Source organism: Eumetopias jubatus, unplaced genomic scaffold (assembly GCF_037043125.1).
Source record: "Eumetopias jubatus isolate StellerSeaLion01/CBP00866 unplaced genomic scaffold, mEumJub1_p1.0 scaffold_4, whole genome shotgun sequence".
Lineage (NCBI taxonomy): Eukaryota > Metazoa > Chordata > Mammalia > Carnivora > Otariidae > Eumetopias > Eumetopias jubatus.
Genome location: NW_028274810.1, coordinates 90,471,113 through 90,484,789, shown reverse-complemented (window position 1 = coordinate 90,484,789; position 13,677 = coordinate 90,471,113). Strand labels below are relative to the sequence as shown.

Below are 13,677 nucleotides of genomic sequence, written 5' to 3'. Positions count from 1 at the left end.
TGGGCCCTCCTCGCTGTGTCTGCTCTGACGCGGTGTCCTCCTGCCCCGGAGAGGGGAAGCAGATTTGAGGACATCTCTGTGACCAGACCAGAATCCTGCCACCTCAGGTGAGGCCAGGAACCCCCACACCCCAGGCGAGGGCAAATGGCAGCTTCCCCCTGCCGCCTCCCTGAAACATGGGGACAACTTGATTGGTAAGGGGAAGGAGGGTCCCCGTTGCTGAGAGCTAAGGGCCTGGGCTCAGAGAAGAGGTCTCATCTCCCATCCATCCTGCAGTCCCAGACCCCAAGGGGCAAGGGGCCTGGGGAGGGAGGTAGGCTCCAGAGGGCTGAGAAGGACCGGCCTGGGGAGCAAGGGAGTGAACTCGGCTCTCTCCCCACCCAGATCCTTCCCCAGGATGGACATGGGGTCCAGCTCCTGGCCCCGCCTTGGACTAAACCTGATGCTGCTCCTGCTGGCGTTGCCACTTGGGGGCCAGGCCAGCACAGGCTGCTACGGGATCCCTGGGATGCCGGGCCTACCAGGGGCCCCCGGGAAGGATGGATATGATGGATGGCCGGGGCCCAAGGGTGAGCCAGGTGAGTCTGCCGGCCTGCTGGGGAGGGGTCACCTGAGGCCTGGGGGCAGCGGGCAAAGTGTCCGTCCGAGGCTAAGCTGGGGGGAGGAGGACAGCAACCTGTTGGCAAGACTCCCAGAGCAGAGTCCCGCTTTCCTGGCAGGTGTAGCCCATTTCTTCTCAGAGCCCAGGGCTCGGTTCTCCCTGTTCCCCAATTTTGTGCCTCAGGGTCTCATCTGACACCAGGGAGCGAACAAGAGCACCTGTCCCAGGACGGGGCAGGGAGGATCACAGGAGATGATTCTGAAGACCTTTGGCAAACTCTAAAGCGCTGTGCTCTTTGACTACAGCCCCTCTACCCCCTGCCCTGTAGCATGGACTTCTGGGGGGTGGGGCCCACACATTGAGTGTCCACAACACACAGATAGCCAGGGTTCAAATCCCAGCCCTACCACTTCCCTGTGTGAAGTGCCTCAGTGTCCTCATCTGTCAAATGGGGAGATGGTTGTACCTAGTGCATAGGGGTGCTGGGATGATTAAACAAGTTGAAATGTAAAACAGCACCGCGAACATGGTAGGGTCTCAGGGTGGCAGAGCCTATGCATGTTATAGCTGCATAGTTATATTGTTTTTATCGGATCTGTGCTCACCTCCGTCCCCCTAGTTGGGGGCACGGGGAGTGAGAAGTCAGGATTGCAGAATGATGGGCAAGCCCTAGCGTGAGCAAAAGGGGCTGAAGACGTGAGGGGGCGTGGGTGCTGGGCAAGCGCTGGAGTCTGGGGGCGCCTTCTCGGTCAGAAGGTGCATATCTGGGATGCAGGTGTGTCTGGAGCCAGTGTGGGTGAGACTGGGGTGTGGTTGGACAGAGGTGATGGGGGGCGGCAGAGGCGGGGGGCGGGGGCAGGCCAGGGATGAGGAATGTCCTTAGGAATTTCCCCACTGTCATCTTCACTCCTGGCACTAGAATGGAATTTTGCCAACATTCCAGAAGGAATTCTCTGATTCAGGGTTAGCCAAATGAGGCCCCCAGGTCTGCCATTTTTCGAGAACGTAGACTGCACAGCTGCCTCTGGCCATCTCGTGGCCTAGGGTGGCCGATGGCAACCAATTATCGAGCTCCTACTATATGCCAGGCATGGTTCCAAATGCTCGGCGTATGTTTTAGCCACTACCCTCCCCACTGCCTGTCAGGCCCCTCCCCATGGCATGTCCTCCCCCTCCCAATCAGTTGCTGGAAGCGATCCTGAGGGATGAGACAAGGCCCTGCACACCTTGCAGGCCTCACCAGGAGCTGACCTTCCTGAGCACTTCCTATGCGGTGCCTGGAACGCTCACTCTCCCACTCCAAGCTCCCAGCAGCTCTCTGGAATCCGTTCTATTACACCCTTTCCTCAGTTAGTCACGCAGAAGCTCGGGGAGGGGAGGTTACCTGCCCAGGGTCAGGCAGCTTTCGCCTAGGTCTGTTGGATCCTGGTCCCCCTCTCCTAACCCCAGGACCTAAAAGGCTCACACAACCATAGAGGGAGGATCTGTCACAAATAGGTCGGCACAGAAAGCCAACCGTAAGGAAGTCAAAGGAGGAAGCAGCCATGAGGCTGGTAGGCTTGGCCAGAGCGGGCTTCCGGGAAGAGGAGACGAGAGCCCGGCCCTAAAAGATGAGTACGGTTTGGACAAGGGGAGAAAAATCTCACAGAGGCTCAGAGAATCAGGGCTGTCACAAAAATCACACGCTCTGACTAGGACTCAGACAGACTTGACTTTCCAATCTTGACTCCACCTCCTCCTGGCTGCTTGGCCTTGAGTGAGTCTCCAGCCTCAGTTTCCTCATCTGTACCATGAGAGAAGTGGAACCAGCCCAGGTGTCATAAGGGGCTCCGGGCGGCTGAATGGGGCCAGGGGAGACAACAACCCCCTTAGTGGGGCAGTTTCCGTTTGGCTCCATCCAGTGCTTCCCGCATGCTAAGCTGGTCCGGGGTGGTTCCGTCTCAGGAACGGACACAAGTTCTGCGGAGTTCTGAAGCTTATAAAATGTTGAGGGCCCTCTTTTAAAAAAATAATACAAAATTATAGGTCCATTTGTTTGCAGGGAAGGGGTTGGTTACACAAATCTTCACGTGCTACAAAATCGTGTTAGAACGCGCTCTGACACGTGCTGATGCTGGTTAGGCCTACCCTCTCCATCATACATGTGGAAACTGAGGCCGACCGACAGGGGGGCACCGTAGCCACGGTCAGAGGGCAAGTCCGTAGGGAGGCAGGACTCCAGGTGATAGTCCACCTGGGGAAGGAGGTTCCAGAGGCTAAACTCTGGTGTTATGTGCCCTGGAGGACACCCCCGGGGTCGCTGCCCCCTGCCCCATCACCTCCTTCCCACCTGCTCTCTCCCCAGGAATCCCAGCTATCCCTGGAACACGAGGACCCAAGGGTCGGAAGGGAGAACCCGGCACACCTGGCTTTCCCGGGAAGAATGGCCCCATGGGAACCTCTGGGATGCCAGGGGTTCCCGGTCTCATAGGACCCCCAGGGGAGCCAGGCGAGGAGGGCAGGTACAAGCAGAAGCACCAGTCCGTGTTCACAGTCACACGGCAGACGGCTGAGCACCCCAGGCCCAACAGCCTGGTCAAGTTCAACACAGTCATCACCAACCCGCAGGGGGATTATGATACCAGCACCGGCAAGTTCACCTGCAAAGTCCCGGGGCTTTACTACTTCGTGTACCACACGTCGCAGACGGCCAACCTGTGCGTGCACCTGTACCAGAGTGGCGCCAAGGTGACCACCTTCTGTGACCACATGTCCAACAGCAAGCAGGTCAGCTCGGGCGGTGTGCTGCTGCGGCTGCCGGTGGGTGAACAGGTGTGGCTGGCCGTCAATGACTACAACGGCATGGTGGGCACCGAAGGCTCTGACAGCGTCTTCTCCGGCTTCCTGCTCTTTCCTGACTAGGGCGGTCAGGCCTGTTCCAGCCCCAGGGCCGTCCCGCCTCCCTCAGCTTCCCTGCAAGAACCGCTGTGCTCGGGCCATTCTCCCCGCCTGATGGACTCCTCCTCCAGGAAGCCCGCCCTGACCCCGTGCCCCACATTCTCTCCCTCCTCTGAGCTCCTTCAGGAGCCACTGCTTTGAGACTTAACCAACACCTTCTAATACTGTCAATGGTTCCCGCCACCCACCAAGTCTTGGGAAAGGCAAGGACATAGAGAAATAAATAAATAAATAAATAAATTGATAAATATGCACGGTTCAGGCTTCTCACTGCCAAGTTCTCGAAGAAGCGGGCCTCTTCATCCTCAGCTTTGCACCTGCCGCAGCCATCTGCAGGCTCTAGATTTAGACAGAGCCTCTAGCTGGTGCTCAGTAAAGGTTGGTGCCAATGTTGAGACACTCAGCGTCCTGTGGCCATTTGGGAGAGTGTGATGGAAGGCTGCAAGAGGTTCCCAATGGGCTATCTGCTGTCACTTATTTGGGTGAGAGGTGCTACTGTCATTAAAGTTATCCATGCTCACAGGTAAACGGGAGTGTTTGAATTCCCAGACCTATGTTGAATTGTGGCTGCACCTGTCACAGGAGGAGTTTGGGCTCAGGTAAGCCCAATGTAGACCAAGAACAGATGTGCAGTGGATTTGTGCCGAATTAATGAGTTAGTTGGAGCGAATGAATGAATGAATAGTGGGTAAATGAGTGACTAAAAGCAGAGTAAATGAATGAGTGAGATGGGCATGAGCCAGTAAGAGAGAGAGAATCTGTGTCCCCGGTTGTCTGATTCACCCCAAATAACTGTCAGACTCTGGGAGCCCCCAGGCGCTCAACAAAAACGAGTGCTGCCCCGAGGCTGTCAGGCTTCCACACAAGGCTACTGATGGTTGGGTCCGGTTGGCATGATCCTTGTTGGAGGACCAGGAAGCCTGACACTAGCCACAGCCCTTTCATTGTGGTGACCCTGAGAAGGGTTGACAGTTCAAGTTCAAAAAAGATAAAAAGTGTAACTTTCCTGGGCAGACTGCCCATCCGGCCTCAGAGCCCACAGAGACCCAAGGAGAACCTGCCCCGGCCTCGCTGAGATCTCAGCCTGCTTCCACGAGACCCCGCGGAGCTCACAGAGGCACTGACCCACCGGGGCTGCCACAGCAGCCCGCCACCAGCTCCACCCACTCTGGCTCCTTTGTTCGTGAAAGGAGCCAGTCCACACCCTCCTGCCTTTGCCATGTTGTTTCTTCATCCTGCAGAGCCCTCACCCTGCTCACACTAGTCCTCCATCCACCTGGATAATACACACTCAGCCGTCAGGGGTCAACACAAAGATCACCTCCTCCACGAAGCCTTCCCTGATTCTCCCATGTGTGTCCCCGCAGTGCCCTCCAGAGCCTTGGATCACAAACTAGGTGACTTTTTAGAGCCCAGGTTCCCAAATCTGGTGGTGCAACAAAATCATGTGTGCACACACATGCACACACACGCATGTACTCACAGAGTGGGAACAGAGGCAAGGGCCTAGGAACCCTGGCTGGGTCAGGGGGTGCCTCTGGCAGGGACAGGGCCAGGTCACGGGGCCACTCCTCACGGCTGTCCTCCATCAGCCACTTAGCAGTCTGCCCAGCAGCGCCTCAAGTGCTACATCTTTTTTCTCAGTTCTCTTTTGTTTAAAAAATCAATACACCGTTTATGTAGGCCACGGTGTCAGATGAGAAACCTGTACTTTGGAAACGACAATTTTTGTGCCATTTTTATTTTCCATAATTGTTTCCTTGTTGTTCTCGCTTTGTCAGGAGAGACAGGCCTTCGAAAATGCCAGCTTGTCTGCTGGGCTGAGGGGAACCTGGCGAGGGCTTCGAAGGGGGGCAAGCAAGGGGCAGTGGAGGTGGGACATGAACCAGCATAGGACACCCCAAGGGGTGGCTTGAGTCTGCTTGACAGTCTCTCTCTCTCCCTCTCCTGTGGCCCCTCCCCCCCGAACAAAATAAAGAAATAAAATCATTAAAAAGAAGAAAAGGACACCCCACGCCTCAAGGAATCCCTTTTAGACCACAGAATTTTGAGTTGTATGTCTCTTCTCCCACCCTAGGTAGGGATCATTCCCCTCTGTGCCAGGGATGCAAGGCAGAGATTTTTATACAGACACTAGCTGACTCCTACTCAGAGGCTGAGGCCCAGAGACCCCTCCACTCCTGGTCCCTGATCCAGGCATGGCTCCCATGCACGCAGGCTCCAAGAATTTGGTCTTCTCTTCATATATATAACACTGTCCCCAGGTTTGCATGGGGGGCCTGCAGAGGGCTGGGCCCTGGATGTGCCAGGTTACTTCACTGGCCCCCCACAACCCATGCTTTCCCTTCATATATGGGGAAACCGAGGCCAGTAAATATGCCTGAGGCCACATAGCTAGACCAAGGCAAAGCTGGGATTCAAACTCGGGAGAGGCTGATTCCTAAGCCCATGCCCATCCTCCCCTACCTGCTGCCTCCTGCTCTTAGTCTCGAGCCGTCTCCTTAAACCCCAAGTTCAAATTCACCTTTTCTCATTGCCATCAGCCACCAAAGAATTAGAAGCCCAGGCGGCCCTTGGGGACCTTCAGAAGAACCCTGGACCTGCAACCTGCGAATTTACAATTTTATAGGTTCAGAGACTAAGTGTTATGGAACTCTACCCTTCTCCCTGCTCAGAATCCACTGCCTTCCCCTCCTCATCCAGGCCAAGTCCCTTTGAGTCTATAGTTGGCCGAGCCCAGAAACCCTTTGGCTTTACCAAGCTAGTCTCTTCTTTCCCTAATACCCACTGCAGGTAACCTTAATTTCCATCAATCAGCATCCACAAGCCCAAAGATGTTCTATCTCCAAGCACAGATGTCAAGTGGGGCCCTCCTGACCTGTGGCAACTCCTGGCGCTGGCTGGGCATCCATCCCTGCAAGAGGCACACATCCCTGCAAGGGGCACACATGCCTGCGAGGGGCACCCATCCCTGCGAGGGACACCCATTCCTGCGAGGGGCACCCATCCCTGCGAGAGGCACCCATCCCTGAAAGGGGCACCCATCCCTGCGACGGGCATCCATCCCTACGAGGGGCACCCCTCCCTGCGAGGGGCAGCCATCCCTGCGAGGGGTACCCATCCCTGCGAGGGGCATCATATTGCCTTAGATGCAGCCTCAGCAAGCTGGCTGATACCCTGGTGCCAGGTATGCCTGTCTCTGAGTCCTGCAGCTACCACTTGTATGAGGTGTGGGCTCCAGCTGAAACCAAGGGTCCGACGCTCATTCAGCTGAGCCACCCAGGTGCTCCTAGTCCTCTCTTTTCTCTGACATTTATCGCAGAGGCCATAAGACCACTGCTTCATTCATTGTTTAACACCAGTCTCCCCCAGCAGAAGAAACTCTCCATGGGGACAAGAGCCATGGCTGACCTGTTTGTGACTCTGTGCCCAGCACCTAGCACGGAGAGGCTCATGATAGACATTTGTTCAGTGATGACTTTCTCCTCTCTTGGCCTCAGTTTTCCCATATTTAAGGCGAGGGGAATGAGCTGGCTGACCTCTGAGCCCCTCTCCAGCCCTGACCTGGTGTGATTCCAGGATCAGCAAGCAATAAGCCCGTGCCTATGCCCATCATTGTCATCAGCTTTGAGCCTTGCTGTAAGCAGAGGAAGGGCTATCAATAAATAATGACTGCATTTAAAATTCATTACTAGATAATTTTCTGAGAACAGGGCAAGAGCGGAAGTATAGAATGGGAAGAAGGCAGAGGAGATGAGCCCAGAAAAGGGAAGCCTGAGACATGGCATGGTAGTAACAATTAACATGTGCCTTGTACTTCCTAGTTTATGCTCCACTTTCTCCTCCACAATCGCAAATGAGCCCCCCAGGGCCCTGTGCCGTCTACGGGGCATTGGTCATTATAGCCCCAACATCTAGCAGAGGAAACTGGGGCTCCCTTGAGTCCTCTTGGCGGAGAACACTTAGGCCCCCATTTGAGACCTCAGGAATCAAGCTCTCTGATGAGTAGCAGAGCCAGAATATGAATCACGGTTTCTGACTCCGAATCCAGTGCTCAGGCACCGGGCCAGCCATGTTCTCATTTCAGTGAGGAACACCCATGTCTGCTGGAGGGGATCACAAGGCCGGGGGCCCTGACACGCAAGCCACCAGTTGTGGACATTCTCCCAGCACAGCCTGTTCCCCCAACGGCTGCTGAGCTGGCGAAACCAAACTGGCCAACCACCCTCCCCATTTACAGTAAACCCCTCCAGATTGCAGAAATGAGACCTGAAACTGCCTGGATGGGCTAAGAGTGGAGGGGGCCGTCCTGCTGGGTCCATGGGTGGGGGTTGTCTGGGGAAGGCCCTTCCTATCTCTGGGGAATGGGACTTCCGCTTTGGCCTGAGAGCAGCAAGGACCTGGCTCCTGGTCCCACTGCTGCCCGGCCCAGCGGCATCACCAGACACCAGGTTCCCAGGTGAGGATGGGGTTCGGCGCCTGGGGGGACCGGCCAGCAGGACCAATATGGCAGATGGTGATGATGTCCAAAGGGGAGGCCTTGCGTCCCCTGCCTCAGAGCCACTGGGGGCGATTAACCATGCGGATCCCTGGGCCCAATCCCAGACCTGGGGAGTCAAACTCCCTGGGGGTGTGCTTGGGAGTCTACTGCTATCCGGGGCCCCAAGTGATGGGAGGCAGCCTAACATGGGAGCCACCAAGACTCAAGCTGAGTCCTGCTTCTGTCTCTTAGATGCTGGTGACCTGGGGCAAGGCATGTAACTTCTCTCAGCCTGGACCCTCTCTGGGAATAATAGAACATTTTAGGGGCACTGGGAGCCCTGAAGGAGGTCAAGCTCACCCAGAGCTTAGCGAATGACCTGGTTCAAGATACGTGGGAGGCAGAGGTGAAATTAGAACCCAGGTCCCCCTCCACCCAGCCCAGCATTTCTCCAACACCTGCCTTCTCTCCTTTCCTCTCGGTCTGCTGAGAAAGCTCAGCTTGACTCTTTCAAGGAACGAATTTGACTTGTAGGTGGAGTTGAGATTCGTTATTAGTTAGCACTGAGTGAACCGAATCACGTTGATAAAGGAGGGGTTGGGATCAGACGCCCCACAAGAGATCTCATTCCTCTTAGACTCCACCTCATTTAACCCTCAGCCCTGACAGGTAGAAGTTAGCTTTGCTAGAGAGGCTCAGAGAGGCTAAGGGACTTGCCTGAGGTCATGCAGTGAGCTGGCAGCGGGGGGGGGGGGGGGGGGGGAGTTCAAAGTTCAGTTGGCCTGATTGCAAGTTGGGGAGCGGGTGGGAAGGGACTGTTGGGGGCTGGAAGGAGACGGGAGGACTGGTGACCTGGGAAAGATGTGAGGAGCAAGGCTGGCAGGGGTGACAGGTGGCAGGGACAGGGGTCAGACCAGATGAATCCTAGGTCCCTGCCCAAATCTGAGACTCAGTGGCCCCTGAGATGAGCCGGAAACTGGATCTTCCCACTCCCCACCCCAGCCCCACCTCCTGCTTCCCCAGGAAGCCCGAGTCTCATGGTGGGTCTGGACCCACCGCCCTCATCCCTCCACCCCCTGCTTGGAGCTCTCCACTCCTGGGCTGCCTCCACCTGAGACCTCCTCTCCCCGAGCCCCATCTCCCCAAGGGGCTGGATCCTGTTTTATACCTTTCCAACCATCCTCCGTCATATCCCAATGCTTGGGGATTCTTGGATGACGGGGATAATACAAAAAAAGGCTAATATTCATTTAGCATTTCCACCATGCCGGGCCCTACCTCATCCATCCCCCCACCAATCCTGCGTGGCAGAGATTAGTGTTATCCCCATTTTATGGAAGGGGAAAGGCGCCAGAGAGAAGCGACTTGCCTGAGGCCCTCACCCAGACGTGGCAGAGGCTGATTCGGCTCCCGGTAGCATTGCTATCCTTCTGACACCGGGGCCTCTCACCACTGCCCCTGGCGCCGAGCCTGCTGAGCAGTAAGGATAGATGCCTCCTCCACTGAGCGGCCGCCCGTACCCAGCGCGGCTCAAAATGTCACTGCGCAGTAGCCCCTGTCAGCCTGTCCGGCTCCAAAGCCCACATTTGAACCACCAAGCTCAGCGGCCTCTTAACGGAACACCCTGTGGGTTTTAAGATCCAGTGGACGTGGGTTGGAATTCCAGCCACAAGGCGGCCACGTAACCCTGACGGGGCTCCCACCCTCTCTAGTACCCAGTGTCCTCATCTGGAGGAGAAAGCCGGTTGCTTTCCTGGGGGGCTGTGGTAAGGACCACGGGAAATGAGATAGCGGCACGTAAAGTGTTTGGCCCAGAGCCTGGCTAAATGCCCATTGCATGGGTTATTGAAGTTGTCAAATCCGTCATTTTGTAAAGCCTCCAGGAAGAATGCAAACTGGTATTATGCAAAAATAAACATTTTAGGTTAAATTTTTATTATGTGAATGACCCTCAATTTTTTTTAAAGGTTCCCTTATTTTATTTTTTAGAGAGAGAGTACGAGCAGGAGCGGGAGGGGCAGAGGGAGAGGGAGAGAGAATCCCAAGCGGACTCCACCCTGAGTGCAGAGCCCAACGTGGGGCTCGATCTCACGACCCCAAGATCACGATCTGAGCCGAAACCAAGAGTCAGATGCCTAACTGACGGCGCCACCTAGGCGTCCCATTACCTCAATTTTTTAAAGCAATGTTGGATTCAATGAGTTTTGAGGTCCCTTCTTGTCTTGAGAACTAATGCTATGGGGTGCTGGCTGTTCTGACCAGCTCAAGACAGCTCAGTCCTTCCTAGTTCTCCGGGATTCAGAAGGGGTCCACGCTTCCCTCTTACCTGGGCCTTTGGAGGGACCTGAGAATATTCCATCAGCAGAGACAGCCTGGTGTGCTGGCAGGGAAGCTGGCTTCAGAGGCAGACGGGCCTGGGTTTGAGTCTGGCTACAGTCCTTCCTGTATGACCCTGAGCAAGTGTCTGGGCCTCCCTGAACTTCAGGGTCCTCTTCAGTATAAAAACAAGAGCTTCCTCCAGGCAGGGCTGCTCTGAGGATGTAAAGTGGCCCACTATGGAAACAGCACAGGCACCCTGAACTCAGAAACTCTAATGAATAGGAACGCTTGCAAGAAAACCCAAAGCCCAAGAACCACAACCTTGACCCCTCACCCCTCTGACCCCTCACTCCCCTCCAGCCACACTGGCCTCCCTGTGGGGCCTCGACACTCCAGGCGCTATCTTATCTCTGGGCCTTTGCCCCTGCTTCCTTTCCTCCCGGAACATTCTTGCTCCAGCCCTTCCTGAACCTCCAGGTCTCAGCCTGAACACCACTCTCAGAGAGGCTGCCCGCTGCCCCTCGACCCCAGAAAACCATCCACCTGCCCCTCAATTCCAGTTGCTCCCCCTCTCCCTCCAAGCACCCCTGCGTTGCCTACAGAGCGCTCTGCACAGTCTCTCACTACTTCCCTTTACTTGTATGTTGACCTGTTTATCGTCCTCCTTCCCCTAAGACCGCCAGCCCCGTGAAAGCAAGAGCCATATCTGTGTTACCCCAGCACCCAGCGCGGGGTCTGGTCTGGTGGAAAGGACACACTCAGTGAATACGTGAAGCGGTGAATGAATGATTGAACCCATGCTACGAGTCTCCATGGTAGTAACCCACTCCATCGTCTTGTCCCCCCTGCAGGAGGTAACTGAGACGGGGCGGTGATGAAGACCCCAGGGGGCGGCGTTCTGGCGCTGCTGCTGGTCCTGGGTCTGCCGGATGTCTCCTGGGCCCAGAGCAGCTGTACCGGACACCCGGCCATCCCCGGCATTCCCGGCATCCCTGGCGCACCGGGCTCTAATGGCAAACCCGGGACCCCAGGGGTAAAGGGAGAGAAAGGTACTGCAGGCTCTGGGGAGAGACGCTCGTGTCATTGAGCAAGGCCCCGTCTCCTGCCTCCCCGGTCACAGCTGCTGACCCGAGCGATCACAAAAGCACTTGCAAATCCGTCAGCTTGCCAAGCACCGCCCCCCCCCCCAACAACACTCCACAATGACTTTGTGAAGAGGGAATGCCGAGTCCCATTTTACAGCCTGGAAAACTGATGTCTGGAAAGGCTACTGATTTGCCCAGGGGAGCCCAGTCCGTGTCGAGGCTGAGACCAGACCGTGGCTCTCTCACCCCTAACTCCAGGCAGAGAGAGAGAACCCCGGGCTGCCTCCCGGGTGGGTGGCTTCCCCTCTCTGAAATGCGGTTTCTTTACCTATAAAACGTGGGCAGATTCTTTGTGTGGTTGTCACAGGGTTCAAATGAGACTTCTCACCAAGACACCACCCCCCCGTAAAATGTAGTTCATTCATTCATTTAACCAAAACCAACTGCTGTCCTCACATAATCGCAAGTAACCCTCACAATCCCGCAAAATATCCTCATGCCCATTTTACAGAGGAGGAAGCTGAGCCCCAGAGAATGTGACTCTGTCAAGGTGACACGATTAATAACGGCAGGTGTGGCAGGGCATCTGTCTGTCCCCTGAGCCCATGCTCTCAGCCACAATACTCCACCACTTTCCTGGAAGAGAGGTTTTCTCTCACACTGTGCCAAACAGAGGGGTGGCGGTCGCTTGGCGTGGCCACGAGAAGGTTTCCAGGGCCCACTTCCAGGCTCTGGTGAAAGGAATGTCTGGATTGAGTAAAGACATCTGCCCTGGGGAAGGGGGTGAGGAGGGATAGCGTGTGGGCCAAGAATTCATTACCCAGCTCCAGGCCAGATCAAGGGAGGTTGGATGAGCTGGTGAGGCGTGCAGGTCCAGCACCCTCCCTGAGGAGACACCGTTGTCCGCACCTCTGGCGTTAGGTCCCATTGCTGTCAGGAAAGTGGGGCTGAGAGGAAACCGCCCACCGCCCCCCGTTCCACACAGGGAAGCTGAGGTCCAGAAAGAAGCAGGGACATGTCAAAGATTACACGGCCAGTCTCCCGGCCTCCCGGCCCAGGGCTCTTTCCTTTGGTTCTCAGTGATCCCTAGCCTATCATGTCTACTGTCTCTCCTTTTCCAGGGCTGCCAGGGCTGGCTGGAGACCATGGCGAGTATGGGGAGAAGGGAGACCCAGGGATTCCTGGGAAACCAGGCAAAGTAGGTCCCAAGGGCCCCATCGGCCCCAAAGGTTCCCCAGGGCCCCCCGGAGCCCGCGGCCCCAAGGGTGAATCAGGGGACTACAAGGCCACGCAGAAAATCGCCTTCTCTGCCACGAGGACCATCAACAGTGTCCTGCGGCGGGACCAGACCATCCGCTTCGACCACGTGATCACCAACGAGAACCGCAACTATGAACCTCGAAGTGGCAAGTTCACCTGCAACGTGCCCGGCATTTACTACTTCACCTACCACGCCAGCTCTCGAGGGAACCTGTGCGTGAACCTCATGCGGGGCCGGGAGCGCATGGAGAAGGTGGTTACCTTCTGCGACTACGTCCAGAGCACCTTCCAGGTCACCACGGGCAGTGTGGTCCTCAGGCTGACCCAGGGGGAGAACGTCTTCCTGCAGGCCACAGACAAGAACTCCCTGCTGGGCATGGAAGGTGCCAATAGCATCTTCTCTGGGTTCCTGCTCTTCCCAGACGCAGAGGCATGAGCTGTGAGGCTAGTTCACCCCCTCTTCATCCCCTCCCCCACCAGCAATGCTCACTTTTACCCCCAACGCCACCCCCACCAGGCCAAAACACAAGTAGGGCTCCGTGGATGTTGCTGAATGAATGAGTAAATAAACTTTTCAAGGCCAAAGGACAGTGGTCTAATTCAACTCTGTGTCCCAACACCTAGTGCACAGTAGGTGCTCAGAAATGTTGCTTGAATGCTGGTTGAATGAATGAATGAATGAATGCATGACCTCTGAAAGCAGAAACTCTATCTGATTGGAGGTGACTGGAGAGCCAGACTCTGTGCCCTGCTCCATGACAGCCACACAGTGGGAGATGGGAAAGGCACACCATCTACTGAGCACCTATTATGTTCCAAGCACTGGACTAGACCCTTTCATTCTCTCATTAAGCCTCACACTCATCCTGGGAGACAGGTTGCATTGCACCCAGTTTACAGAGGACAAAACTGAGGGTCAGAAGGATGAAGGGACCATCCTCGATCCCACAAACAGAAAGGGGTCGGCCCACCTGACGACCTGAGGCCTCTTTCAA

At 55.9% G+C, this 13,677-nt stretch overlaps 2 protein-coding genes across 3 annotated transcripts; both read left to right on the top strand.

Moving 5' to 3' along the window:
* On the top strand, nt 1-3,792 carry C1QC (complement C1q C chain). Of its 2 annotated transcripts, none has more exons than XM_028090828.2 (3): nt 1-107; nt 385-578; nt 2,946-3,792. In XM_028090828.2, exons 2-3 carry the CDS (start codon nt 398-400, stop codon nt 3,500-3,502), a joined length of 738 nt encoding a protein of 245 aa, XP_027946629.1. In that variant the 5' UTR covers nt 1-107; nt 385-397; the 3' UTR covers nt 3,503-3,792. The 2 variants fall into 2 exon arrangements, with proteins under 2 accessions (XP_027946629.1, XP_027946630.1); XM_028090829.2 differs by having other exon boundaries at nt 106-194.
* A 4,118-nt stretch (nt 3,793-7,910) lies between these two features.
* Nucleotides 7,911-13,267, top strand: C1QB (complement C1q B chain). Its single transcript, XM_088022572.1, has 3 exons — nt 7,911-7,997; nt 11,189-11,386; nt 12,544-13,267. Exons 2-3 carry the CDS (start codon nt 11,212-11,214, stop codon nt 13,116-13,118), a joined length of 750 nt encoding a protein of 249 aa, XP_087878698.1. The 5' UTR covers nt 7,911-7,997; nt 11,189-11,211; the 3' UTR covers nt 13,119-13,267.
* The last annotated feature ends 410 nt before the right edge of the window (nt 13,268-13,677 follow it).

Bases quoted from the DNA above. Each gene is read 5' to 3' on its own strand.
- C1QC (XM_028090828.2), top strand. From the start codon at position 398: ATGGACATGGGGTCCAGCTCCTGGCCCCGCCTTGGACTAAACCTGATG. The intron at 579-2,945 runs GTGAGTCTGCCG...CTCTCTCCCCAG, and splicing joins GGGGCCCAAGGGTGAGCCAG to GAATCCCAGCTATCCCTGGA.
- C1QB (XM_088022572.1), top strand. From the start codon at position 11,212: ATGAAGACCCCAGGGGGCGGCGTTCTGGCGCTGCTGCTGGTCCTGGGT. The intron at 11,387-12,543 runs GTACTGCAGGCT...CTCCTTTTCCAG, and splicing joins AGGGGTAAAGGGAGAGAAAG to GGCTGCCAGGGCTGGCTGGA.